General features: G+C 43.8%; 3 protein-coding genes across 7 annotated transcripts in view; 2 read left to right on the forward strand and 1 right to left on the reverse strand.

The window, feature by feature from the left end:
• Window positions 1-16,249, forward strand: part of cebpz (CCAAT enhancer binding protein zeta) — a 45,019-nt gene extending 28,770 nt beyond the window's left edge. Inside the window, exons 8-17 of the mRNA XM_072511921.1 lie at window positions 1,600-1,668; window positions 2,958-3,024; window positions 8,371-8,471; window positions 8,649-8,709; window positions 12,129-12,319; window positions 12,525-12,545; window positions 12,666-12,752; window positions 15,226-15,284; window positions 15,582-15,663; window positions 15,917-16,249. Coding sequence (XP_072368022.1) covers window positions 1,600-1,668; window positions 2,958-3,024; window positions 8,371-8,471; window positions 8,649-8,709; window positions 12,129-12,319; window positions 12,525-12,545; window positions 12,666-12,752; window positions 15,226-15,284; window positions 15,582-15,663; window positions 15,917-16,059 — 881 coding nt within the window. The 3' untranslated portion in view covers window positions 16,060-16,249. The remainder of the gene's footprint in view (window positions 1-1,599; window positions 1,669-2,957; window positions 3,025-8,370; window positions 8,472-8,648; window positions 8,710-12,128; window positions 12,320-12,524; window positions 12,546-12,665; window positions 12,753-15,225; window positions 15,285-15,581; window positions 15,664-15,916) is intronic.
• On the reverse strand, window positions 15,514-26,724 carry LOC140426797 (protein CEBPZOS-like). 4 transcript variants are annotated; one of them, XM_072511993.1, is made up of 5 exons: window positions 26,681-26,724; window positions 19,522-19,640; window positions 16,958-17,002; window positions 16,148-16,231; window positions 15,514-16,017 (listed from the first exon to the last, which is right to left on the reverse strand). In XM_072511993.1, exons 1-4 carry the CDS (start codon window positions 26,707-26,709, stop codon window positions 16,152-16,154), a joined length of 273 nt encoding a protein of 90 aa, XP_072368094.1. In that variant the 5' UTR covers window positions 26,710-26,724; the 3' UTR covers window positions 15,514-16,017; window positions 16,148-16,151. The 4 variants fall into 4 exon arrangements, with proteins under 4 accessions (XP_072368094.1, XP_072368104.1, XP_072368084.1 ...); XM_072512003.1 differs by lacking the exon at window positions 26,681-26,724 and adding an exon at window positions 25,363-25,501; XM_072511983.1 differs by lacking the exon at window positions 26,681-26,724 and adding an exon at window positions 25,265-25,383.
• slc30a6 (solute carrier family 30 member 6) overlaps window positions 26,086-27,167 on the forward strand; it is a 227,985-nt gene continuing 226,903 nt past the window's right edge. For both annotated transcript variants that reach the window (XM_072511928.1, XM_072511935.1), the window contains exon 1: window positions 26,086-26,275. In XM_072511928.1, coding sequence (XP_072368029.1) covers window positions 26,104-26,275 — 172 coding nt within the window. In that variant the 5' untranslated portion in view covers window positions 26,086-26,103. The remainder of the gene's footprint in view (window positions 26,276-27,167) is intronic.

The raw sequence follows: 27,167 nt of genomic DNA on the forward strand, positions 1-27,167 counted from the left end.
TGTTAAATAAGTTAAGAGTCCAGGGTGTTACGGGTAAGATTCTGGCATGGATAGAGGATTGGCTGACTGGCAGACGAAAGAGAGTGGGGATAAAGGGATCTTTTTCAGGATGTCAGCCGGTGACTAGTGGTGTGCTTCAGGGATCTGTGCTGGGACCACAACTTTTCACAATATACATTAATGATCTGGAAGAAGGAACTGAAGGCACTATTATAAGTTTGCAGATGATACAAAGATCTCTAGAGGGACAGGTAGTATTGAGGAAGCAAGGGGGTTGCAGAAGGACTTGGACAGGCTAGGAGAATGGGCAATGAAGTGGCAGATAAAATACAATGTGGAAAAGTGTGAGGTTATGCACTTTGGAAGGAGGAATCCTTAGGAAATCAGAACACAAAAGGGACTTGGGAGTCCTTGTTCATGATTCTCTTACGGTTAACGTCCAGGTTCAGTCGGCAGTTAGGAAGGCAAATGCAATGTTAGCATTCATGTCAAGAGGGCGAGAAGACCAGGGATGTACTTTTGAGGGTGTATAAGGCTCTGGTCAGACCCCATTTGGAGTATTGTGAGCAGTTTTGGTCCCCGTATCGAAGGAAAGATGTGCTGGCCTTGGAAAGGATCCAGAGGAGATTCACAAGAATGATCCCTGGAATGAAGAACTTATTGTATGAAAAACGGGTGAGGACTCTGGGTCTGTATTCGTGGAGTTTAGAGGGATGAGGTGGGATCTTTTTGAAACTTGCAGGATACTGCGAGGCCTGGATAGAGTGGACGTGGAGAGGATGTTTCCACTTCTAGGAAAAACTGGAACCAGAGGACACAATCTCAGACTAAAGGGACAATCCTTTAAAACCGAGATGAGGAGGAATTTCTTCAGCCAGAGGATGGTGAATCTGTGGAACTCTTTGCCGCAGAAGGCTGTGGAGGCCAAATCACTGAGTGTCTTTAAGACCGAGATAGATAGGTTCTTGATTAATAAGGGGTTATGGGGAGAAGGCAGGAAAATGGGAATGAGAAAAAATCAGCCATGATTGAATGTTGGAGCAGACGTGATAGGCCGAGTGGCCTAATTCTGCTTCTGTGTCTTATAGTCTAATATGACCAAGGAGCCTGTAAATCCATCCAATATGCCCGATGGCAGGTAGCAAGAGCAGGACGGTTTCCTGATTAGCCATACAGCAGAATGCAATGGCAAACCACTGCAGTACTTTGCCAAGCATAATCATGAATCCATCCAATGGAAGTCCATGGTCACCAACACCCTCTTAGGGGAAGGGAAGGAGGAGGACATAAAAATTCACTGTTGATCATCATCTGGAATGGGAGCTCCTATTGGCAAAAAAAAAAAAGGCCTTAAGTAAACATGAACAACATGTTAAGATCAGATCAAATAATACGCTGCAAGAGGAGTTGTATGCTCTGGATTTTCTTTCCCATAATGTTTTATCCTGTTTCTTTTTTGAAAGAGTAACTTCCTAGACATTTATGTTCTGATTGTCCTTGCAGGTTTGTCTTTTCCTGTCATTCACTTTCATATGTACATTTGATTACATTCTTCGATGTATATTAGTCTTTTGACAGAATGTCTTTTTGTTATTGCAGAAAACACTGACAGTATTGTGATGCAGCCTAAACAGAAACTTCTGCTGAATGATGTGCGCAACCTGCCAGGTAATTAATTAAGCAAAACAGTAATTCCAGCAATGGAATACAGTCATCGACCTTGTATACTGATACTATGTACCAATGTATTTTGAGAATATACTTTTATTTTCCTTCACAGCTCTTTCTATTCAAAGGCTTGGCACAATGCAGCATAGTAACATTCATAGAACTTACAGTGCAGAAGCAGGCCATTTGGCCCATCGAATCTGCACCGACCCTTGGAAAGAGCACCCTACCCAAGCTCATGCCTCCACCATATCCCCATAACCCAGTAACCCCACTTAACCTTTTGGACACCTAAGGGGCAATTTAGCATGGCCAATCCACCTAACCTGCACATCTTTGGATTCTGGGAGGGAACCGGAGCACCCGGAGGGAACCCACTCAGACAAGGGAAGAAAGTACAAACTCCACTCAGTCACCCGAGGCCAGGACCCTGGAGCTGTGAGGCAGCAGTGCTAACCACTGTGCCACCGTGCCGCCCCAACATCATCATACTAAGCCATTTATTATAGTTCAGTTGTGCCAGTTGGTATCAATATTTTCTATCGATTGAAAATATTGTTTTTCTAATAATGCATTAACAACCAGCTCCCCCAATAACTTGGTATGTAGGTGCATTGTGGTGCGATGCTGAGTGATACAAATCAAGGAGTTACAGGTCTATATTGTGTTAACTGATTTTAGCTGGCAATATTTTTTTTAAATGACCACTTGGGCATGGTGGCACAGGGCCATTGAACTATTCCCCATGATTAGGATGAACGGGAAAGGCTACCTTATTGACCGTGCTGTAATTGGGTTTGGATAAATTGTAGAGATGAGGAAGGAGCCTGGAAAAATATTTATAAGTCACAACATGAAGTCATATTTTCACAGTAACTTCATTGCAGTGTTAATGTATGCCTACTTGTGACAGTAAAGATTATTATTATTTTTGTAGCACCCCTAAATCATGTTTTTCATGAGTGACTTGTAAATTTTAGTTGGTAAATTTGGACGTGGGATGGTCACTTGTGAATGAAAATGAATGGGATGCTTGGAATTGAACCAAGATCAATTTTGGCAAATCTGATGTTTCTGAAACCACATGAATTAAAGCATAGTTTTGTTGCGTTAGTATGTTTCATCTGTTTTCATCTTTAAAGCCACTGCTATTTAAGTCATGTTTTATTCAGAGTTAGCAAATTAGTCTCATTCTGATCTTTTTTTCATTCCAGAATTTAAATGATTAGCTTGTAGTCCTGGGTTCTGGAATGGAACTCTAATATTGCTATGGTTTATAATATTTACAGTGAATAGTCAGAGGTATATTGAACGTGAGGAGAGCCAGATCCCAGTGGATGAAATATTTTTCCACAGGTAAGATAGTTATTTTATAGCATTTGGATTTTATTAAAATTCGTGAAATTGTACGTATCCGAGAAAGATCAATTAATACACAAAAGCCGTGCACGTTTATCCAGCTCTTCACAAGACTAAAATCTTGGGAGTGCTTTACAAGGAACAACGGAGCAAAACCAAAAGCACAGTTGAAAAGACTGATCACATTTCCCCCTCATTCCACTTGTTCTGTAGCCTCTCCGCTGTCTGGCTGAGTGTGACTTCCCTTGCTTGGTTCCATTCTTATCTTTCCGGTTGTAATTTGAGAATCTCTAGTGGCTTGCCTTTCCAATCTAGCGCAGTTATATATCTTACGCAAATCTATCTTTAGCCCCCTCTTATTTAACAAAAGTTGCACCTTGAAGACATTACAATCCCTACAGTGCAGAAGGAGGCCATTTGGCCCATCGAGTCTGCACTGAACCTTCAAAAAAGCACTCTACCTAGACCCACTCCTTCCCCCTATCCCCGTAACCCACCTAACCTTTTTGGACGCTAAGGGGCAATTTAGCCTGGCCAATTCACCTAACCTGCACATATTTGGACTGTGGGAGGAAACCGGAGCACAGGAAGAAACCTATGCAGACACTGGGAGAATGTGCAAACTCCGCATAGTCCCCAAGTTTGGAATCGCACTAGGGTCCCTGGCTCTGTGAGACAGCAGTACTAACCATTGCGCCACCATGTCTGAAAACTTGCCAGATTCCACATGTACACTGATGACATCTTGTTGTAAAATTGCCCCATCGCCTCGGCTTTCTATCTGGCGTATTTTCATTGCCCGCATTTCACAAATGTTTCCAGCGATGGAACCTCTCGAGTACTGACTGAATCCCTGAGAAACATTCTATTGTATTGAAAAGTTAAAAGATTGTTTTCGCGCAGTAGGTACAACTGTACAAAAACCTAATTTATCAGAATTTAAAAAAATTTCTTGTATGTTTATTCCAAGTAAAAGTACTTAAATCGTAGCTTTTTTGTCATTTTTAATGCAGGGAGTGTTGCTGCTCCTTTGATTTAACAGTTAATGGGAGGAGGGCTGCTGGCAGTAAGAGCAGCCGATTAAACAATTAAAGCTCCAATTCCAAATTGAGTATTTGGAACTAAACTCTTTCCTAACAGACACACTCCTCTCGTGCACTCCCCTCGCTCGCTCGCATATGCACGCACTCGCGTCTCTCTTTGTAACATTTTTCTAATTTTGTATATTAGCCCGGCCTTCCACTTGCGGAAACCAGTTCAGGAAATCCTGCTCTACACCATTAATGGGTGTACTTTCATTTTCTGGGCCTCCATAATCTTGCTCTTCTCTTTCTCCTATGCCATTTGCTAAAACCTATATCTTTTTTTTTAATAAACATTTTATTGAGGTATTTCTTTGGCATTGTAACAGCAACAAAATCAACAATGTACATAACAAAGAAAATATAAACATAGTGCAGATACCGCCTCCCTCTCCCACAGGTCCTACCATTGCTAACCCCCCCCCTTTCTGCTGACGATTAATTCTCTGCGAGGAAGTGAACGAATGGTTGCCACCTCTGGGCGAACCCTAACAGAGGGTTACCACTGGACTGGTGGAGTACCGTGCCGGCGGGAACGGCAGAGGTGGAGTACCGTCCCGGCGCCAAGAAGTCTCCCACCTATTGTTCCCTCGCTCCTCTCCATCCGCCCATGTAAACAAATTCCCTCATCTAACAATCCCCAAACAAACACCCAGCAGCAAGAAAACACAAAAGTAAAAGCACTGCCCACCAAAACTGAGCCAGGCCCGTCTCCATCCCACAAAAGTGCACACCAATAAAAACACACAAGATAAAACATAAAAGGGACATTGCCAACATCTACCGAGGAAAAGAACAAAAAAAGAGAAAAATCGACTCTTTTCCCCCCCCCCCCCCCCAAGCAGAGCTCCAAAAAACAGACACAAACAATACAAGAAGGCATAACCAATTTAAAAACAGGAAAACAAAACCCACCAAAAACCAAGGGGGAGAAAAGAAAGAAAAAAAACAGGAATAAAAGGGCCCAATATAGGCCAACAAGTTGACTCTTAAGTCCGAGAGTTCTCAGACTCCCACCAGTCCTTTTCTTTTCGCAAAGTCCAGTGCCTCATCGGGCGACTCAAAAATAGTGATGTTGGTCCTCATGCGTGACCCAAAGACACGCCGGAGACCGACCTTCACCTGCTTCTTAAAGAAAATAGCCTTGACTTGGTTAAAGCCTGCCCTCTTCCTCGCCACCTCCACGCTCAGGTCTTGGTACACCTGCAGGATGACTTGCAACTCCGCGTGCGCTTGGCCCACCGAAGAATTCATTCCTTGTCCAGGAATCTGTGGAATCTCACCACCATTGCCCTCCAAGGGTCCCCCGCCCGCGGCTTCCTAGCGAGCGGCTGGTACGCCCTGTCCACCTCCAACGGTCGGAGGAATGCCCCCTCCCCAGCAGCTTTTCGAACATACCCGCCACGTATGCCCCAGCATCTGCTCCCTCCGGGAGCCCGACAATTCTTAGGTTCTGCCGGCGGGACCAGTTCTCAAGGTCCTCCACCTTCTCCAGGAGCCTTTTCTGCTGTTCCCGAAGCATCCCCACCTCCAGCTCCACTGCTGTTTGATGCTCCTATTGTTCAAATAGCGCCTTCTCCACCTTATGAATAGCCCGATCCTGGGCGTCCAGTCTGCTCTCTAGACCAGTGTTCTTCAACCTCGGGGGCGCAACCCGTGGGTGGGCCGCGGGGGGGGGTCGTGGAGCCGTCCTTCGCGGCGCTCCCGATCACGCAAATCCCTGCGCAGCAGCCAGCTTTTAATAACGCTGGCTACAAGCGGCCTTTAAAATGGCCGCGAACACTTAAAACAAATTCGGCTGCATTGCACATGCTGCCGCTATTTTTTTAAACAGTCGCAGCTTTTTGTTTTACAAGTTCGGGGGGTGGTTTATTCATTTTATTTAAAAAAATTTTTTTTTACAATTTCGGGGGGGGGGGGGTTTTGATAAGATTTTACAGGGAAAAAATGCAGAACTTTGGACAGATGGAGGCTCCATACCTTCCGACACCGGAAGGCTTCACCTTCATCCAACAGGTTCCATTGGAGGAGCGTGTACGAGGGCCAAAGGGACCCAAAACCATTTCCTCCATTCTTGTCAGCAGCAAACAAGGTAAGAGAAAATGGTGGGTTGCTCAGGTCGGCTGGTGTGGGTCGCGAAAGTTGGCCGGTTGGTAAAAATGGTTACCCGGAAAAAAAGTTTGAAGAACACTGCTCTAGACGATCAATTGATTCTTTGATCGGGTGCAAGCATTCCCGTTTCTGCCTGGCAAAGCCACCCTGAATGGCCTGCATCACTGAGTCCATTGGTCGCTGCGCTGCCACACCAGGGGTCTGGCCCTCGGCCATACTGTCTCCCGTTGCAGCTTCAACACCGCTCGTTACTGACTTCTTGTTTCTGCCCTTTCGTGCACTTCTGGTCCTTTTTCCATACACCGATGCGTGGAAACAGTGCCCAATTGTCTCAGCCTTCGAATTTGCCGTTTAAAACTGGAAAAAAGTCTGGGGGCAATGTCCAAAAGTCCGACCAGAGCGGGAGCCACCAAATGTGCGACCTACTCCTCCATAGCCACCACCAGAAGTCCCTAAAACCTATATCTTTGACCAACCTTTGGTCCTCTGTCCTGATGTTTCCTCCTTGATTTCTATTTGTTTTGACCAATTACACTCTTGTGAAGTCCCTTTCAATACTTCATTATGTTAAAGGTTCAATATAAATGGCAGCTGTTCGAATATGGTTTAAATATTCAGTAACTGAAGTTGGTAAATCTTAATAAATGGGTATATATTATTACAATCCCAGACGAGACCCCAACAGTGGCTAGGATACTGGACTGAAACATTAATTTTGTTTTTATTTTCGTAAGACTATGCGGGAAGAATACCTTGCTTCAGGAGTGGTCGCACAAAGAAATAGGGCTTTTGTATTTTAAAACACAACTTTATTATTAACACAATATTAAACTCTTTAGCAGCACACTTGAAAATAGCTTACAATTATCCCTTAAACAGTACTACTCAATACAGTAAATACCGTACCCTTAATTACTATCTCTATTCCCAAATAAACAACAAGAAAGGAAAAAGAACATACAGCTCTCAATACATTCAAGTGGCACAGAGTAATACCTGCTTTCCAGAACAGATTTGGCTCCTGTTAGAATCCCTGCAGACTCTGGCTGGTTCAGAAATTTGTTTCAACTGTGTTGTTTCAGCTTTTCCCTTGTCCTCAGACAAACCTTCTCTGCTTTAAATACTATAACTTTTTTGTAAACAATTCAACTGTGAGAGCAAAAACGTTACTCGTGGTTTAAAAGGTGAGTCAAATCTGAACTGAACTCAAAAAGCTTTCTCAAACTGTGAATGTCTTAGCTCCACCCAGCAATGACATCATCTGCCAAAGCTGGAAACATATTAACTCCCCAGGTTGAATACATATTAACTCTCCAGTGACTCCGCTGAGCCAACCAATATTGCATTAGCCCAGGCTGTTTATACTCTGGTCAGTTTCACCTCTGGCTCCTAAAAGTTTTCTGGTCTTGCAAAACAAGATTATTTTAAAAACATGTCTACTGCAGTCAAACACACTCTCTAACCCCAGGTTCTTAACTCTTAAATTGCCAAATGTTTATAATCCATATATCTAAAATCCTGCATTTATCAAGGGGGGAGTGCAGAGTTTGATGCTTGTGGAGCCTTGGTTTATATCCTATGCGCGAATGAAATCAGTATAAAATTGAGGTAATCCACTACAACCTTTATTCTGTTCTTTTTTATTTTATCATGGAATGTGGGGTATCGCTGGCAAAGCCAACATTTATTGCCCACTGTTGCCACAGTACAATGGGTAACAAATCCTGATATTTCTTCCAGGGTAGTTGTCTCAGGTGATGCATCTTGTTCTGCATTTCAATCTTATTTTACACTGCCTTATTCTGCTGAACCATGCCTTAAATGACAGATTACAGGATGTTTAATGAACCCGCATATAAAGATGGTCTGATTAGAAAACCCCTTACTTTAAGAACATATAGCTAATTTAAGTTTTTAACTCTAATGATAGAAACTGTGATTACCATGTGCAACAAAGGTTTGGCAGCTATTTTTCAACATCTGGCTGTTATTTAAACTAGAGGTTCAGCTGGGGTAGGTTGAATGTAAAGACGAGGTCATGATCAGTTTGAATCTGAATTATTTGATTCCAATGGCAAGAGCTAAAGAAACATTAACAGTTGTGATGTTTAAAGTGCCTAATTATCTATTGGATTTTAACTTTATTCAGATATTACAAAAGACTTGATGCATCATTGAAACTGCGAAGATTCAGAGGAGAAAACGAAGCTTTGGAAGATGTGGATGATGATGAGTTTGAGCAGCTGCTTGGTAAATGTTATTAAACCAGATATTTACATATATCTTGAAGGTGTGCTGTTGATCATAGAAATATGTAACATTATGGAGCCAGGCAATATCCGTCATCGATGGTTCCTAACACATTTCACAGGATTGTAAATGAAGTATTCATTTTGTATTCATCTTGTACACGTTTTACCATTTCAGATTACTATGAAGGAGAAAAATCTTTTGAAACATTCATTGATGGCACTTTAGATTTTGCGAGGTAAGCTTTATTTTGTTATACCATTACAGCTAATTTTAAAAAAAAAAACACTGCCTGTTTTCAGGAGAGATGTACTCCTCTGTGTGCCCAGTGTTTTGGCCCATTCTTCTGATTGCCTATCTGTTTGACAAAATGATTCTAAACCCTGTAGTTCAGAAGATGTTGTATATTTAGACTTCTAAAGACATTTGATAAGTCTTTCACAAGAGATCTGAACAAGTTCGATGCCCGCTTTGAGCAGTCAGCCAATGTATCAGTGCCATCCGCCCCAACAGCCCTGGACACACCCATACCCACTATTACAGCCTCAGGTAAGAGCTGCTTTCTTGAAAGTGAATCTGCGGAAAGCGACGGGCCCCGACGGAGTCCCTGGACGAGCACTCAGAGCATGCGCAGACTAACTGGCGAGTGTATTCGCAGGTATCATCACCACCTCACTCCTCCGCTCTGAGGTCCCCACCTCCCTCAGAAGGCCACCATAATACCAGTACCAAAGAAGAACAAGGTAGCCTGTCTCAACGACTACTGACCGGTGGTCCTAACGTCTGTTATCATGAAATGCTTCGAGCAGCTAGTCATGAGACGGATCACTGCCAGCCTCCCAGGCGGTCTCGATCCACTGCAGTTTGCCTATCGCCGCAACCAATCTGCAGCAGACGCTATCTCGCTGGTTCTGCAATCAACACTCGAACACCTATGTAAGACTGCTGTTCATCGACTACAGCTCTGCCTTTAGCACCATTATCCCAACAAGACTAATAACCAAACTCTGCAAACTTGGACTTGACCCCTCCCTGTGCAGCTGGATCCTCTACTTCCTCACCACCCGACCGCAATCTCAGGATAGGCAACAGCACCTCCACAATAGTCCTCAACACCGGAGCCCCGCAAGGATGTGTGCTCAGTCCTCTACTCCCTATACACCTATGACTGTGTCAACATTTAACTCCAACTCAATCTATAGGTTTACGGATGATACGACTGTGGTGGGCCGCATCTCAAACAAGGAGAATCAGACTACAGGAGGGAGGTAAATCACTTGATTGCATGGTGCACCAAAAACAACCTCTCTCTCAATGTTGGAAAGACCAAGGAACTGATCATCGACTTCAGGAAACGCAGCACGACACACACTCGCGTCTGCATCAATGGCTCCGAAGTGGAGATGGTCGATAGCTTTAAGTTCCTGGGGGTCACCATCACCAACAGTCTGTCTTGGTCCACTCACGTTGATGCACCAGTCAAGAAAGCCCAATAATGTCTCTACTTCCTGCGAAAGCTAAAGAAATTTGGTATGGCTGCATCGACTCTCACAAACTTCTACAGATGTGTGATAGAGAGCATCCTATATCGCTGCATCACAGTCTGGTAAGGCAACTGCTCAGTCCAAGATCGCAAGAAACTGCAGACTGTGGTGAACTCAGCCCAATGCATCACACAAACTTGCCATCCCCACATTGATTCTATTCACACCTCTTGCTGCATCAGGAAGGCAGATGGCATTATCAGGGACCCCTCCCACCCAGGCAATGTCTTCTTCCAGACCCTTCCATCAGGCAGAAGGTACAGAAGTCTGAAGACTCTCATATCCAGACATAGGAACAGCTTCTTCCCCACAACTACAAGACTCCTCAACGACTCCCTCTCGGACTGATCTGTTCCCTGTAAGAACACTATTCATGACACCCTCTGCTGCTCTTGCTCGTGTATTTGCTTTGTTTGGCCCCTTGTTCCACACTGTAACCAATCACTTTTATCGATGTACCATTTGTCAATGTTCCCTATTGATTATGCTTGTGTCTACTGTGTACATTCCTCGGCCGTAGAAAAATACTTTTCACTGTACTTCGGTACATGTGACAATAAATTAAATCCAACAAAAAAAATCAATGATTATCAGCAAAATGACAGTGCATATGGGTTTTACATTGTTTTTTGCGGGTTGTAGGTGTTGCTGGTTAGGTCAGCATTTACTGCCCATCCCTAGTTGCCCTTCAGAAGGCAGGGGCGAGTTGCCTTCTTGAACCACTGCAGTCTCTGAGGTGTAGGTACGCTCACTATACTGGTAGGGAGGGAATTCCAGGATTTTGACCCAGCGACAGTGTAGGAATGTTGATATTTCCAAGTTGGGGTGGTGAGTGACTTGGGAGTGGGACCTCCAGGTGGTGGGGTTCCCAGGTATCTGCTGCTCTTGTCCTTCTAGATGATAGTGGTCGTGCATTTGGAACCTTGGCGAGTTCCTGCAGCGCGTCTTGCAGATGGTACATATGGCTGCCACTGTTCGTTGGTGGTGGAGGGATTGAGTGTTTGTGGAAGGGGTAGCAATCAAATTGGCTGCTTTGTTCAGGATGATATCAGCTTCTTGAGTGTTGTTGGAGCTGCACTCGGGCAAGTGGAGAGTATTCCATTACACCCCTGACTTGTGCCTTGTAGATGGTGGACAGGCTTTGCAGGGCTAGGAGATGAGTTACTTGCCATAGGATTCCTAGCCTTTGATGCTCTGGTAACAACACAAACTCCAGTCACCCAAGGCCGTGATTTAACCCGGGTCTCTGGCGCTGTGAGGCAGCTGTCCTAGCCACCATCCCGCCCAATACCAAACCTGCTTGATGGATAAGGGATGGGAAATAATGACCATTGGAATTAGAGATCTGCATGTCCGTTTTCCAGTCTAGGATTCCTACTGGCTAATGCAACAGTTAATGCTGATCTCTGCTCACATTTTGGAAGCCCAATGAATATTGTCCAATTGATCTATATATCTATTTTCTCCCTTGCTTACATTAGCAGTATTCCAGCTGAATTTCTTTTAGAAGAAGGCAGAGTTTATATGTACAATAACTGTAAATTTATAATTCAGAGGTCCCTTCCGTTTTGTTCACCTAACTTAAGTGAATTTTAAATGTCTCACTGCATCCACAATACAGGAATGGAGGCAGCAAGTTGAGTATTAGTGCAGAAGGAGGCCATTCAGCCCATCGAGTCTGCACCGACCCACTTCCACCCTATCCCCATAACCCAATAACACCTAACCTTTTTTGGACACTAAGGGCAATTTAGCATGGCAAATCCACCTAACCTGCACGTCTTTGGACTTTGGGAGCAAACCGGAGGAAACCCAGGCAGACACATGGAGAACGTGCAGACACCGCACAGACAGTGACCCAGCGGGGAATCGAACCTGGGATCCTGGCGCTGTGAAGCCACTTGTGCTACCATGCTGCCCTGGGGTAAGGGAGAAATTCGTGGCATTCTAGCAGAATACGATGACATACTCAAGTGTGTTTTATTATACTTTAAAGCTTGGGAGAGGAAAAACATGCTTTTACATTTGATAATTTTACAACCATGCAGTTCTTATTGTTGGGCAATGGCAGAATGCAAATGTTCTGTAATGCAAATGTTCACTATTTTCATAGTAATATGAAACAGAAATCATCAAAAGATGTGATGAAACTTGAGGAGCAAGCTGATTCAGACCTAGATGATGAGGATATGGGTGATTTGGATGATGAAGAGCTATCACTAGGAAGCTTGGATGGGGAAGATTTTGAGGAAGTGATCGGAGAAGAAGGAGGTGTATTCATGGATGAACCAGATGATACAAAAGGTACTATTCACACTTGCTCTAATATTGCATAATAAATCTTACTTTACAACATAGCTTCTCACTGATATCGGGATTTTAAAAAGTGCCTATGTATTTATTAAAATCTTAACTTTTATAAATCATCTACTTGTATCTGATGGTACTTAAGTTGATAAATGAAAATTAACTAGTAGATAATACACACTGAACATTGTTTTATTTTCAGATCTTGAAGGAGCATTTGAAGGTAACTGCATTTTCAAACTTCCTGTTTGCACAATTCTATAATCAATAAACACAGATTTTCCAGTGCAAATTATTTAACCAGAAATACTCTTCTATAATACTTTTTCATGTTAATATGTAGAGGTTGACAGTGCAGCAATCAAGAAAAGTAATAAGTCTGGTAAAAGGAAAAAAGGAGACAACTTGGATTTTGCCAAATTTGTTACAGGTACAAAATTACTTGGAATTTGAATTTTATTAGCATTTGGTTTTTTTTAAACACCCTCTGCTTTGTAAAACACTTGTATCTTTAGGATAATTCTAAAAGTTGGAAAAATACCTTTGGGATTTTTACTCTCACTAATTTCACTTCTCCTGAATCACATTATGCTTTCACTAGTGTTGAGATATTATTTATCCATGCAGCCTGGTAGTGTGTGGAAGGAATCATGGCTGATTATCGTTCCCTAATTGAACAGTGATGATGTTCTTGTGGCTAATTGAGCTAAGTCACTACCCTGATAGCCACATTCATGGCTTTGTTGCTTCCACCTCTGGCTTCTCCAAACCTCTCCTTGCTGCTCCTCGTGCTCTAGCCTCTATAAACTTTAATTGACACTAAATTCCAGTGGCTGTATCTTATATTACACTGATTTCCCTATTATTTGTTTCAACCTTCTTGCAGCATATTGTTTCAAAATCTTGATCTTCATTTATATATCACTCCAAGACTCCATCACATACTACTGCAATCTCCTAATTCTATGCGGCAGCGCATAGCACACATCCTCCCATAACTATTTGTGGGAGTATTCAGCTATCTGCACCCTACCATTTAGAACATTTCTTACCATTGCCACCCTTCAAAAGCCTGCCCACAAATGTTCTTTATTAGTCTCTTCAGTCACCTCCCATAATTGTTTTACCTCTCATGGTCTAATTCTATCTTGGAAGTTCAGTATTTTCACCAACTCCACCATGATGCCACCACCAAACACATCTCCTTAAGCCCCTTCCCCCAGTCAGCATTCCGTGGGACTGCTCAGCTGTTCCCTCCATCATGACACCCTGATACACTTCTACATCACCCACAACTCCATCTCCTTCCCAGGCAGTCGCAGAAAGTGCGACATGTGCCCCTTTACCTACTGTCTGTCCAAGGCCGCAAACACTCTTTTTAGATGAAGCAGAGTATCATTTACACCTCCTTCAATTTTGTCTACTGTATTCGCTGCTCCCATTGGGCACTAAATGCAGGTTGGGTGACCGCTTTGCGGAATATTTTCCCTTAGTCCATAGCATGACCCCTGACCTTCCTGTCGCTTGCCATTTCAACTCACCACCTTGCTCTCTTGCCCACATGTCTGTTCTTGGCCTGCTGCAATGTTCCACTGAAGCCCAGTGTAAACTGGAGAAATAGAATTTCTTATTAGGCACTTTAAAGCCTTCTGGACAGTTCAACAAGTTCAGACTGAACGCTCCTTCATCTCGACTCCCCTTTTTTAATCCAAATATTTTGTCCCAAAGCAGCCTCTCATCCCACAGGGCCATCTGTCACTTGTTAGTTTGGCTTTCATAGAATGTTGATCTTTGTCCTACTATGAACATAAATTCTGCTATATTACCTTCTTTAGTCCTTAACACTATTATTAACATTTCCTTTGTCTTGTGCCCAAAGTTTTAATCTCGTATCTTCTACTTTGAGAGAGGGTGGAGCAGTTGGAATAAACAGCATAATAAAATTAGATTTTTCCCACTCATTTGCCCTGAAGAGTCACAAGGATTCAAAACATTAACTCTTTCTCTCTCCACAGATACTGCCCAACCTGCTGGGATTTTCCAGAATTTTGTTATTTCAGATTTCCAGCATCCCCAGTATTTTGCTTTTATTATGTTAACCACAGCTTGCTGATTTTACCACATGCTTTAACTTTGAGCTCTACAAGAAGGGAAGTCCTAGATTCCCTAGTCTGTGACTCATTAGTTGATTTATTGAGGGAAGAAAAATTAACATTTTCAGGTGAGGACTAGGTTGAGGGGAGGAGAAATATCTGGAATTAAAAGATCAGTCGTGCAATTTCCTGACTACCACATAGTTGGTGCTGAAGGAGTATTACTGCATTGGGGGAGGATGGAGGTATATTCAGCTGTAATGGGGATATCTGACTGACACTCAACATTTCAACTTTTAAAAAGGGAAATTGTATTTTGGGAAACATAACTGACCATCTATAGAACCATATGTTGTCATGATTCATCGTCTTCAGAAGAGTGTGGCACCCGAATGTTGAAATTCTTCCATGGTGTATAACATTTCCAGAGAGATGTACATTAAAAAAAATATTGGCTTACCTGATTTTCTTACATTCGGTCATTGGAAGAAAAAAAATATTGAGCCTCTACATTTGTAAATACATGTTTTAGGATTATATTAACTCTTAGAGGAAGGGGTGAAGTAGTCAAAAGTTTATTTTGTGTTGACCAAGTACTCACCATCCTATTCCTTAATACTTGCATGGAAATGCAGAATTGGTTTATAAAAGCTTTCATTTCTGTGCAGCATAAATAAGAAACTTAAAAGGGAATTTTTGAGTGATTCATGAGTTTTCGATTGTGTGAAATTCTGAAACTGAAGCTAGAGATGGATTTTGTTTAGTGGTCAATTAATTCTTAAATATCCTAAAATGTACACATTGTTCCAGGAAAGAAACATAAAAAGGGTTTCAAGGATGATGCCGACATGTTTGCTGCTGCAGAAGAGGTGAGTAGTAGACTGTTAAAATTAATTAAGGTGACATTAATAGATTACAACAGTCCTGCTACACTTGACTGTAGTTCAGGCAGTTATTTAATATGCATGTGTAAATTGCTCCATTGATTTGTAATCTGCCATCTTCCAAGAAGCATGAGTATTTCTTGTAAGTTATTTTAGAACTCAAAGCCACACTGAAATGAGGTGAATAAATAACTCGTGCTGTTTAATGCAGGAAGGGTGAAAAAATATTTTGTTTTAATGGGTTTTGCAGTTCTTTAAATAAACATTTTGTCCTCTTTACAGTTTGGCTATTTGCTGGATGAAAATGCAGGATCAAAGTTTGACAATATTGGCATAAACGCAATGGCAAACAAAGATAAAGCAAGTAAGTGACTGCTCTCAGTATAAAGAGAAAAAGGTTACGTACTTATGAGTCAATAGTAATTTTGGACTTAAGCATACAAACATGTGTACTCCATTTTTGAAATCTTCAGTTTAACATCTTAAAGATTTTATTTACGTGATTGTGTCAAGATATCTCATTCTCCATTGGCTAGATACTAATAATGTAGATTTATCTTTTATAGAAGCTTTATTTAGAACTCACTACTGAGTATCAAACATGTGTTATTTCCCAGGTGTGAAACAGCTACAATGGGAATCTGATCGTGATGCTTGGATCAGAGGCAAAGATACACGAACACTACGTAAGCAGAAGAAGAACTTCAAGGCCCAGAAACTGCAAAATAAACAGAAAAGATTTTTAAACAAGAAAAGATGAACAATGTTTCCTAAACCAGTATTTATAAAACATTGGTCTCCTACCTTCCTCTCAAGCCAGCTTTTATATATTTAGACTTTGTACTTACATATTTACTGTTTGTTGGACCAGGTTTCCTGATCCTGTTCTCGGATTCCATAAATTCCTGCCCACTCATTGGATTTATAATAAACTGAAAATTGTAAAGAAATGTATTTTGAATCAAATTATAAAATGGTCTGTATTTTTGGCCTTGAAATCAGCCAGCATAAGGAAATAATCCCTCTGGTTTGCACTCCCTCCACCATTAAAGGCTTTTGCTAGACAGTTTTAAAGTAAAAGTGGAAGAACATAGTCACATGATGTGTAGAAGACTTTACAAGTGCTAATTGTAAAGCGCAGATTAAGTCGCTATCTTGTCCAACACTTGGCTAATAAACACAAGCTCAAGCACATAATAGCACAGTGCATCAGTGGTTACCACTGCTGCCTCACAGGGCAAAGGACCCGGGTTCAATTCCAGCCTTGGGTCATTGGTTGTGTGATATTTGTACATTCTCTCCATGTCTGCGTGGGTTTCCTCCGGTGTCCGGTTCCCTCCCACGGTCCAAAGATGTGCAGGTTGAGGTGGATTGGCCATGATAAATTGCCCTTTAGTGTCCAGGGATGTGTAGGCTAGGTTATGGGGATCGGGCAGGGTGAGTAGAGTGCAGACTCAATGGGCCAAATGGCCTGCTCTACTGTAAGGATTCTATGAAGCTGCATTTGCTCTCTTATTTATGTTTTACTCCCCATAGATACATCCTGTTTTAACACTAACTTTATAAATTCAACTGGACTAAAGGGTTGCTTAGAAACTTCCAAAACATTTACAGTACCATCTAATCTTTCTAACCTGGGCTGAACAAATATTACTCACCTTCCAAAATGGAGGGAAACCTTCTATTTACTGTATGTCTGAACTCTGGGGGAGGAAAAAAAAATCAGCTGCACTTGGCCTCAAATAGCACTGAGATTAAATACAATACAAATAATCAACCAAATGCAAACTTGCTCATGGAAAATGGATTTGATAAGAGGAATTCAAAATCATGAGGGGTCGGGACAGTAGGTGGGGTAGACTGCTCCTACTCCAAAGGAACGAGAAGACAGAGATTCAAAGTAATTGATAAAAGAAGCAAACGTGACACGGCGGCACAGTGGTTAGCATTACTGCCTCACAGCTCCAAGAACCCCAGTTCAACTCTGGCCTCGGGTGGATGATTGTGTGGAGTTTGCACATTCTCCCCATGTCCAGGAGCTCCGGTTTCCTCCCACAGTCCAAAGACGTAGGGAGGTTGTTTCCATTAGCAGGGGAGACTAGGACCCGGGGGCACAGCCTTAGAATAAAAGGAAGTCACTTTAGAACCGAGATGAGGAGAAATTTCTTCAGCCAGAGACTGGTGGGTCTGTGGAATTCATTGCCACAGAGGGCAGTGGAGGCCGGAACGTTGAGTGTCTTTAAGACAGAAGTTGATAAATTCTTGATTTCTCGAGGAATTAAGGGCTATGGAGAGAGAGCGGGTAAATGGAGTTGAAATCAGCCATGATTGAATGGTGGAGTGGACTCGATGGGCCGAATGGCCTTCCGCTCCTATGTCTTATGGATGTGCAGGTTGGGTGGATTGGCCCTGCTAAATTGCCCCTTGGTGTCCAAAACGTTAGGTGGGGTTACTGGGATATAGGGTGGAGGCATAGGCTTAAGTATCATGTTTTTTCCAAGGGTTGATGTGGACTAGATGGGCCGAATGGCCTCCACTGTAAATTCTATTTCAAAGAAAAACTTCTTGCAGCAACTGGCTAAGACCTAGAATAGACTGTGCTACAGTGTGGTGGAATCCAGTTCTATTGAAGCATTCAAAAGGGAATTAAAGTTATCTGAAAAGAAAGAATGGACAAGATAAATGGCACTAAGTGCATTGCTCATTTGGAGAGATGGTGCAAACACTGGCCCAAATGGCATCCTGCACTGTAACAATTCTCTGATTCAGTGTCAAATGTGAATGTTAATTTTTCACAAGACACTGAAAACATCTAAGCTGGGAAGCAGCATAGCGCGTTAATAGTCCTGGCATGAAATGAAGTTGGGGCTGTTAAAGAAGAGAAAATTTGATAGAGGTATTCAAAATCATGAGGTGGGGTCTGAACTGAGTAGACAGGCAGAAACATTCCCATTGATGGAGGGATTGAGAATAGAGGGCGCAGATTTACCGTAATTTGCCAAAGAAGCAATGACGACACAAGAAAAAACTTTTTCACATAGGGGTGGTTAGAATCAGGAATGCCCTGCCTGAGAGTCTGGTGGAGGCAGGTTCAATCAAGGTATTCAAGACTTAATTAGATTATTACTTGAAGAGGAAACATTTGCAGGGCTTTGGGCAAAAGGCATGGAATGGCACCAGGTACATTCAAGGAGCAAAGGGACATCACAGTATGGGCAAATTGGCCTCCTTTGTTGTAACCATTAAGATCCTGGATCAGACCCCAACAGTGGCTAGGATACTGGACAGAAACTCCAATATTTTATTTTAATTTTGTGTGCTATGACTGTGAGAAAAGGATACCTCACTCCAGGAGTGATTTCACAAAGAAATAGGGATACGGTACATTAAAAACAAACTTTATTACTAACAATATTAAAAATATCTTTTAACATCACACCAGAAAATAGCTTAGAATTACTTCTTAAATGATTCTAATCAATACAGTAACCTTTAACTGCTCTTTATTCCTACTCAAACAAAAATCTCAGCTCAATCCACTGTTAAATACAGTTGGCATTCAGGAATTCCTGCGTTACAGAGATGTCTGGATTGTCTACTTTTAAAAAGAGATCTTTGAACACTGCTTTAAAGAAAATATCAGAAACTGGCTGTATTGCTTCAGAAGCAGTTCCAGCTCACCTTCTAGCTACACTCTTCTGAACTGCGTAGAAATAAACTGCTAATCTATCTGCAGGCATATCATTTAACTGAACTGAGATGCTTGACAATTGCTCACATTTCCAACTAAGACTCCACTAACTCTGCTTTTCTGTAAAATGCCTGACATCTTGGCTCCCCTCAGTAATTAAATCATCTTACCAAGCTAAAACCTAATTAACTCCACAGGGAATCCCCTTAATCCAAAAAACATTATTTTAGCCCAAGCTTTTACGATGGCCAAATTGCATCCCTGGTACCCAAAATGTTTCAACCCAAGGTTCTTTAAAAACACTATTACCCAGGCTTTTATCCCTTACTACACCAAATACCTAAAAATACATTATATCTGGCATTCATCACACCATTTTATAATTAGAAATGCATTTATCTTTGTACTTTATTTATATTTTCTGCTAAAATATCAGGTTAATGAATCAATTCACTGAAGAAAGGTTAATCAGTCCTACTTTATAGATGACTAAACTATGAAGGAAGATGTTGGGGTAGAAGTTATCCTTACCTTGACTGACATTCATCCTATGAAACAGCCAGTAAGCTCCAACTGCTCCTGCAACCTCCACAAATAAAACTCCCTTGAAGAGTTTTCTTGCTAATGGTTCCATAGTTCTAGGTGTCATTCTTAAAGAGAAACAGGGGGATTCCATAAACAGCTTGGGATAAGGTACAAAAAATACTTGCATTTATATTGTATCATGTCCTTGGATGTCCCAAAGTGCTTTACAGCCAATGACGTGCTTTTGAATTGTAGTCACTGTTGTGATATAGGAAATGTAACTTGCTCACAGCAAGCATCCACAAAAGGCTATGTAATAAAGCTGATCTGTTTTTAGTCGATTGAGGGATAAATATTGAACAGGACAGAGGGAATTACTCCACTGCTCTTAGTATTTGTGATCATTTACATCCACCTGAGAGGACAGAGGGGACATCAGTTTAAAATCTCATCTGAAAGTAGAGCATGCCCTCAGTATTCCACTGGAATGTCAGTCTTGATATTTTGTGCTGAAGTCGTGGAATGGTACATAAACCCATAATCTTATGATTCAGGTGAAAGTGCTACCAACTAAGCCAAAGAGTTAAAATATTAGCCTATTTCAAAGATCGCAATTTTAATACTTAATGATTAATTATGTACTTAATCTTACAAGGTATAAGAGAAAACAGATTTTTAAATTGTCATATATATCTTTTCCCTAATGGTGATATGCAAGACAATTCGCATCTGTGGCTGGTGCGCGGATGGAACACTGTGCCAAAAGAGTAGTAGATTTGGCTCTAACTTATTATCTTGACTCTGCCATCAATGAACATAATCTTCCATGGTGAAGTTGAGAGAAAACAAAAGCAGATTTCTTTAGGTTAATTCTCTGCAGATATACCAAAAGCAGCAGTGAGACAATTTAATTGGAGTATGACTTGATAGTCAAAACACTAAACTAGAATATGCCATAAGAAATCAGTATCAAAGTCTGTTTAGATTCAACCATTAATCTTTTTCCCATCAAAGAACACAGCATTCCCTTGATCCTGATGTTATGATGGACGTCTTTCAAACAGGACCAGTTGAGTAATTTGCAATGCCGTTAATTATATTGAAAAGCAAATTTCTCTACACTTAATTCCATATCTTCTAAAGCAACCAGTGATTTATTAAAATAAACAGGCATGTCACAAAATAGATGCACAGGAGGGTGCTCATTCTGCCCATCCAACAGAACCTACAATTCTCTCAATCTATTCAACAATTTTCCTTTCATGATTCCAGATTTTCTCATCTATTTATACAACCAATTCAATAAAACTGGGTAGCAAACTCTTCCTTGCTCTTGCTGGATGATGAATTAATGGATAAGGCCTTCTCTTGGCTCCAGTTACTCCTCAACCCACAAACAATGCTCTTAAACTTTTCCCTATTGAAGAAAAAATTATTATCTTTGCGGTGAGGACACAAATAAACCCACCAGAAACTTTACATCTTAACCTCTGCTCTTACTCTCCCTCTCAGGTCAGCTTGTTCAAGTTGAACAGTGTGCAACCATGGTATGGTCTTCAAACCTGAGCCAAGCATCAAATTTCACTTCAAATGTGCAACTCTAATGTTGTTCTCACCAACTCTTCAGTTAACCCCAAGACAAGCTCCAACTTTGTCATTTACATCGTGCCTGGAGCCAACTACTGCTCATTTAATCAAACAGGCTACACAGCTCCCAAAGCTCTGTTACTGAAATTTCTTTGCTCACTTATAAATCTGTTCATGGTCTTTTACATCTGAATGCCATGTCCAGCCCAGTCATCTTGCAATCTGCTTTTCCAACTGTGCTCTATTTGTTTTCTTACCCCACCTCAAGCATCAGTGACTTCAAGCATTCACAATCTGGCTCCACTGAATTTCCTTCCCAAACCTGAAACATTCTCTAACCTCACCACCTTCAAGAACATCCTCATCATTGGGCGGCAACAGTGGCACAGTGGTTAGCACTGATGCCCCACAGCACCAGGGCCCGGGTTCAATTCTGGCCTCGGCTGACTGTGTGGTGTTTGCACTTTCTCCCAGTGTCAGTGTGGGTTTTCTCCGGGTGCTCCGGTTTCCTCCCACACTCGAAAGATGTGCAGGTTAGGTGGATCGGCTCTGCTAAATTACCCCTTAAGTGTCCAAAAGATTAGGTGGGGTTACTGGGATGAGGTGGAGGCGTGGGCTTAAGTCGGGTGCTCTTTCCAAGGGCCGGAGCTGAGCCGACTGGCCTCATTCTGCACTAAATTTTATGATTCTATGAAAAGATTTTTCTTTGACTACTTTAAGCCAACATCCCTAACATTCTTCCCAATTCCTACTTGGCATTTAGCATCTTGTGTTGTTAGAATTTATAAATGCATACCACATAGTCGCTACAAAATAAAGAGCCAGGTAAAACGCAATGTAATGTCACAAGAATAAATTCATTATCTACAGTCCACGAGGAAAAAAAAGAACAATTTCACACATCATGAACAATTACTATATTGAATCGGATTATCTTGCATTAAAGCCAGAAAAAATGACAGTGCACAGGTACGAGTTATTGGTGTCCCACTGTATGGCCAGCTTCGCCAGTCAGCGGTCAAACAATCCTTATTCCCTGACCACAACCATCAGTACCTGCCTGTACCCAAAGACATTGAACCCGGAGTACCTGCTTGTACGCAGATACACTGAGCCCTCAGTACCTGCCTGTACCCACAAACACTGAACCCTCAGTACCTGCCTGTACCCACAAACACTGAACCCTCAGTACCTGCCTGTACCCACACACACTGAACCCTCAGTACCAGCCTGTACGCAGATACACTGAGCCCTCAGTACCTGCCTGTTCGCAGACACTGAGCCCTCAGTACCTGCCTGTTCGCAGACACTGAGCCCTCAGTACCTGCCTGTACCCACACACACTGAACCCTCAGTACCTGCCTGTACCCACACACACTGAGCCCTCAGTACCTGCCTGTACGCAGAGACACTGAGCACTCAGTACCTGCCTGTACCCATCAGACACTGAGCCCTCAGTACCTGCCTGTACCCACAAACACTGAACCCTAAGTACCTGCCTGTATGCCGACACTGAACCCTCAGTACCTGCCTGTATGCAGACACTGAGCCCAGTCCCTGCCTGTACGCAGAGACACTGAGCACTCAGTACCTGCCCGTACCCACAAACACGGAGCCCTCAGTACCTGCCTGTACCCACAAACACTGAACCCCCAGTACCTGCCTGTACCCACAAACACTGAACGCTCAGTACCTACCTGTACGCAGACACACTGAACCCTCAGTACCTGCCTGTACCCACACATACTGAACCCTCAGTACCTGCCTGTACACAGAGACACTGAGCACTCAGTACCTGCCTGTACCCACAGACACTGAGCCCTCAGTACCTGCCTGTACCCACAAACACTGAACCCTCAGTACCTGCCTGTACCCACACACACTGACCCCTCAGTACCTGCCTGTATGCAGAGACACTGAGCCCTCAGTACCTGCCTGTACCCACAAACACTGAAACCGCAGTACCTGCCTGTACCCACACAGAGCCCTCAGTACCTGCCTGTACCCACACACACTGAACCCTCAGTACCTGCCTGTACCCACACACACTGAACCCTCAGTACCTGCCTGTACCCACACACACTGAACCCTCAGTACCTGCCTGTACCCACACACACTGAACCCTCAGTACCTGCCTGTACCCACACACACTGAACCCTCAGTACCTGCCTGTACCGACACAGAGCCCTCAGTACCTGCCTGTACGCAGACACTGAGCCCTCAGTACCTGCCTGTACGCAGACACTGACCCCTCAGTACCTGCCTGTACGCAGACACTGACCCCTCAGTACCTGCCTGTACCCACACACACTGAACCCTCAGTACCTGCCTGTACCCACACACACTGAACCCTCAGTACTTGCCTGTACCCACAAACATTGAACCCTCAGTACCTGCCTGTACGCAGAGACACTGAGCCCTCAGTACTTGCCTGTACGCAGAGACACTGAGCTCAGTACCTGCCTGTACCCACAAACACTGAACCCTCAGTACCTGCCTGTACCCACAAACATTGAACCCTCAGTGCCTGCCTGTACCCACAAACACTGAACCCTCAGTACCTGCCTGTACTCACAAACATTGAACCCTCAGTACCTGCCTGTACGCAGAGACAGAGCCCTCAGTACCTGCCTGTACCTACAAACATTGAACCCTCAGTACCTGCCTGTACGCAGACACTGAGCCCTCAGTACCTGCCTGTACGCAGACACTGAGCCCTCAGTACCTGCCTGTACCCACAAACACTGAGCCCTCAGTACCTGCCTGCCCCCACAAACACTGAGCCCTCAGTACCTGCCTGTACCCACAAACACTGAGCCCTCAGTACCTGCCTGTACCCACAAACACTGAGCCCTCAGTACCTGCCTGTACCCACAAACACTGAGCCCTCAGTACCTGCCTGTATGCAGACACTGAACCCTCAGTACCTGCCTGTACCCACACACACTGAGCCCTCAGTACTTGCCTGTACCCACAAACACTGAACCCTCAGTACCTGCCTGTACCCACACACACTGAACCCTCAGTACCTGCCTGTACCCACACACACTGAACCCTCAGTACTTGCCTGTACCCACAAACACTGAACCCTCAGTACCTGCCTGTACGCAGAGACACTGAGCCCTCAGTACTTGCCTGTACGCAGAGACACTGAGCTCAGTACCTGCCTGTACCCACAAACACTGAACCCTCAGTACCTGCCTGTACCCACAAACATTGAACCCTCAGTGCCTGCCTGTACCCACAAACACTGAACCCTCAGTACCTGCCTGTACTCACAAACATTGAACCCTCAGTACCTGCCTGTACGCAGAGACAGAGCCCTCAGTACCTGCCTGTACGCAGACACTGAGCCCTCAGTACCTGCCTGTACCCACAAACACTGAGCCCTCAGTACCTGCCTGTACCCACAAACACTGAGCCCTCAGTACCTGCCTGTACCCACAAACACTGAGCCCTCAGTACCTGCCTGTACCCACAAACACTGAGCCCTCAGTACCTGCCTGTATGCAGACACTGAGCCCTCAGTACCTGCCTGTACCCACAAACACTGAGCCCTCAGTACCTGCCTGTACCCACAAACACTGAGCCCTCAGTACCTGCCTGTACCCACAAACACTGAGTACCTGCCTGTACCCACAAACACTGAGCCCTCAGTACCTGCCTGTATGCAGACACTGAGCCCTCAGTACCTGCCTGTACCCACAAACACTGAGCCCTCAGTCCCTGCCTGTACCCACAAACACTGAGCCCTCAGTACCTGCCTGTACCCACAAACACTGAGCCCTCAGTACCTGCCTGTACCCACAAACACTGAGCCCTCAGTACCTGCCTGTACGCAGAGACAGAGCCCTCAGTACCTGCCTGTACCCACAAACACTGAGCCCTCAGTACCTGCCTGTACCCACAAACACTGAGCCCTCAGTACCTGCCTGTACCCACAAACACTGAGCCCTCAGTACCTGCCTGTACCCACAAACACTGAGCCCTCAGTACCTGCCTGTATGCAGACACTGAGCCCTCAGTACCTGCCTGTACCCACAAACACTGAGCCCTCAGTACCTGCCTGTACCCACAAACACTGAGCCCTCAGTACCTGCCTGTACCCACAAACACTGAGCCCTCAGTACCTGCCTGTACACAGACACCGAGCCCTCAGCACCTGCTGAACACGCCAAGCCGGGGACGTTGTCCCGTATTCATGCCCAACCCCCTGGATCCGGTGGTTTCACTGACATTTAACAATTCACCAGCTCTTACCTTCCAGAGTCAGCCCAGCATCGAGGCTGATCCGGAGTCTGCGCACTGCACTCCTCTTGGCCGTGCGGGGCACCGTACAGCCAGTTGAACGCGTTTGCACCATTTCGAAATCCCTGCCTGGGCTCAGAGCTCTGCCCTCTCTTTCCCTTCACTTTATCTGGCGCTGGATTCGACTTCAGGTCAAATAGCGAGTTGACTTTGTGATTGGTTTTAACAGGACCTTACCAACAATGAAGTACATCACAAAAAGGTCCCTTCATTCCCTCACTAATAAAAAATGCCTTTTTACCAGTATGAACTCATGTATGTTTGTCGCACTCACAGTATTATTTATAATATGATCACAGATTCAGCCAGCTCCCCATTCCTGCAACATCCCCTCAGGATCATTTCCAAGCTGAGGATTATTTGGCAGCCCAAACAAATTTGACGGTTAGCTGCCCTTGTTCCAGTTATCAATTACTAGTTGGCTGAACAATCCCATTCTGCTGGTTTGTCAAGTAACACATTAAACACAAAATAGTGCTTGGCACATTTTCTATCTGTAGACCATAATTAAATTTTAAAGGGATTGTGGATAAAATGCAGACGGTCTTATTTCGGTAAAATGGACTCAGTGCAAACGAGGTGTTTATTTGCTGCTTCTGCTGGTCTTTCTTGTTTATTGTGACTGGCTGATGTGTTGAGGGGAGGCCCAGCTTTAAGCTGCCCGTGGGGGCGGGGCGAAGCCGGCGGCCGAAGATGGCGGAAGACACGTCTCGTTACCTGAGCGGGGATTATTATCCCCGCAAATTCGGGCCCAAACCCGATGTTGTGCCGTCGGGGGTGACCGAGAGGAAGATCTCCCCCTTCGGCATCGGCCTGGACAAGCCGGACATGGTGGTAGTGGACGTGGTGAATGTGAAAGAGGAAGGTGAGAGAGAGGGGGATGGAAGGGAGGGAATGGATGTGGATGGGAGTTTGATTAGAGGAGGGGGGTTAGGATAGGAGAGAGGATGGATGGGGGGTGTTAGGATAGGAGAGGGAGAGGAGGGGGGGTTTGAAGAGGATTGGAAGCGGGGTGGCGTGTGGTAGGATAGCAGAGAGGATGGATGGGAAAGAGGGTGGATGGTATAACATAGTCAGGAGGCCAAGATGGATCATCCGCTCGGCACATCTGGCTAAAGATGGTTGCAAATGTTCAGCCTTGAACAGAAAGGACCTGCAACAGAAAGGATTTTTCCATGCAGGATGAACCTGCAGCCTCATCTCTAATTCCAGAAATCCACAGGCTCTAAGGAAATATTTTCAGCTATTAAAACATTACACATAGTTATACCTTTTAGTACTGTAGATTGCAACGGTCATATAAGACAACCCAATATTTTTTGTGCAAAAATGTTGACATCCAATTGGGCGGCACCTGGTAGTTAGCACTGATGCCTCATAGCTCCAGGGTCTCCGGTTCAATTCCAGCCTCGAGTGACTGTGTGGAGTTTGCACTTTCTCTCCCATGTCTGCGTGGGTTTCCTCCCGGGTGCTCCGGTTTCCTCCCACAGTCCAAAGATGTGCCCGGTAGGTAGGTTGGCCATGCTAAATTGTCCCATAAGTGTCCAAAACGTTAGGTGGGGTTATTGGGTTACGGGGATAGCTTGGCTTAAGTAGGGTGCTCTCTCCAAGGGCCGGTGCAGACTCCTTCTGTATTGTAAATTCTATGATTGTTCTGTGAATTCTTCAGCTGATAAAAGCATTTTTGAGGCTATACAGTATTTCTTTGCTTAAAGTTCTAGTTACGTTTTTGAAAAGTGCAACTACTTTGGTTGTGA

The sequence above is a fragment of the Scyliorhinus torazame genome, chromosome 1 (genome assembly GCF_047496885.1).
Source record: "Scyliorhinus torazame isolate Kashiwa2021f chromosome 1, sScyTor2.1, whole genome shotgun sequence".
Classification (NCBI taxonomy): domain Eukaryota; kingdom Metazoa; phylum Chordata; class Chondrichthyes; order Carcharhiniformes; family Scyliorhinidae; genus Scyliorhinus; species Scyliorhinus torazame.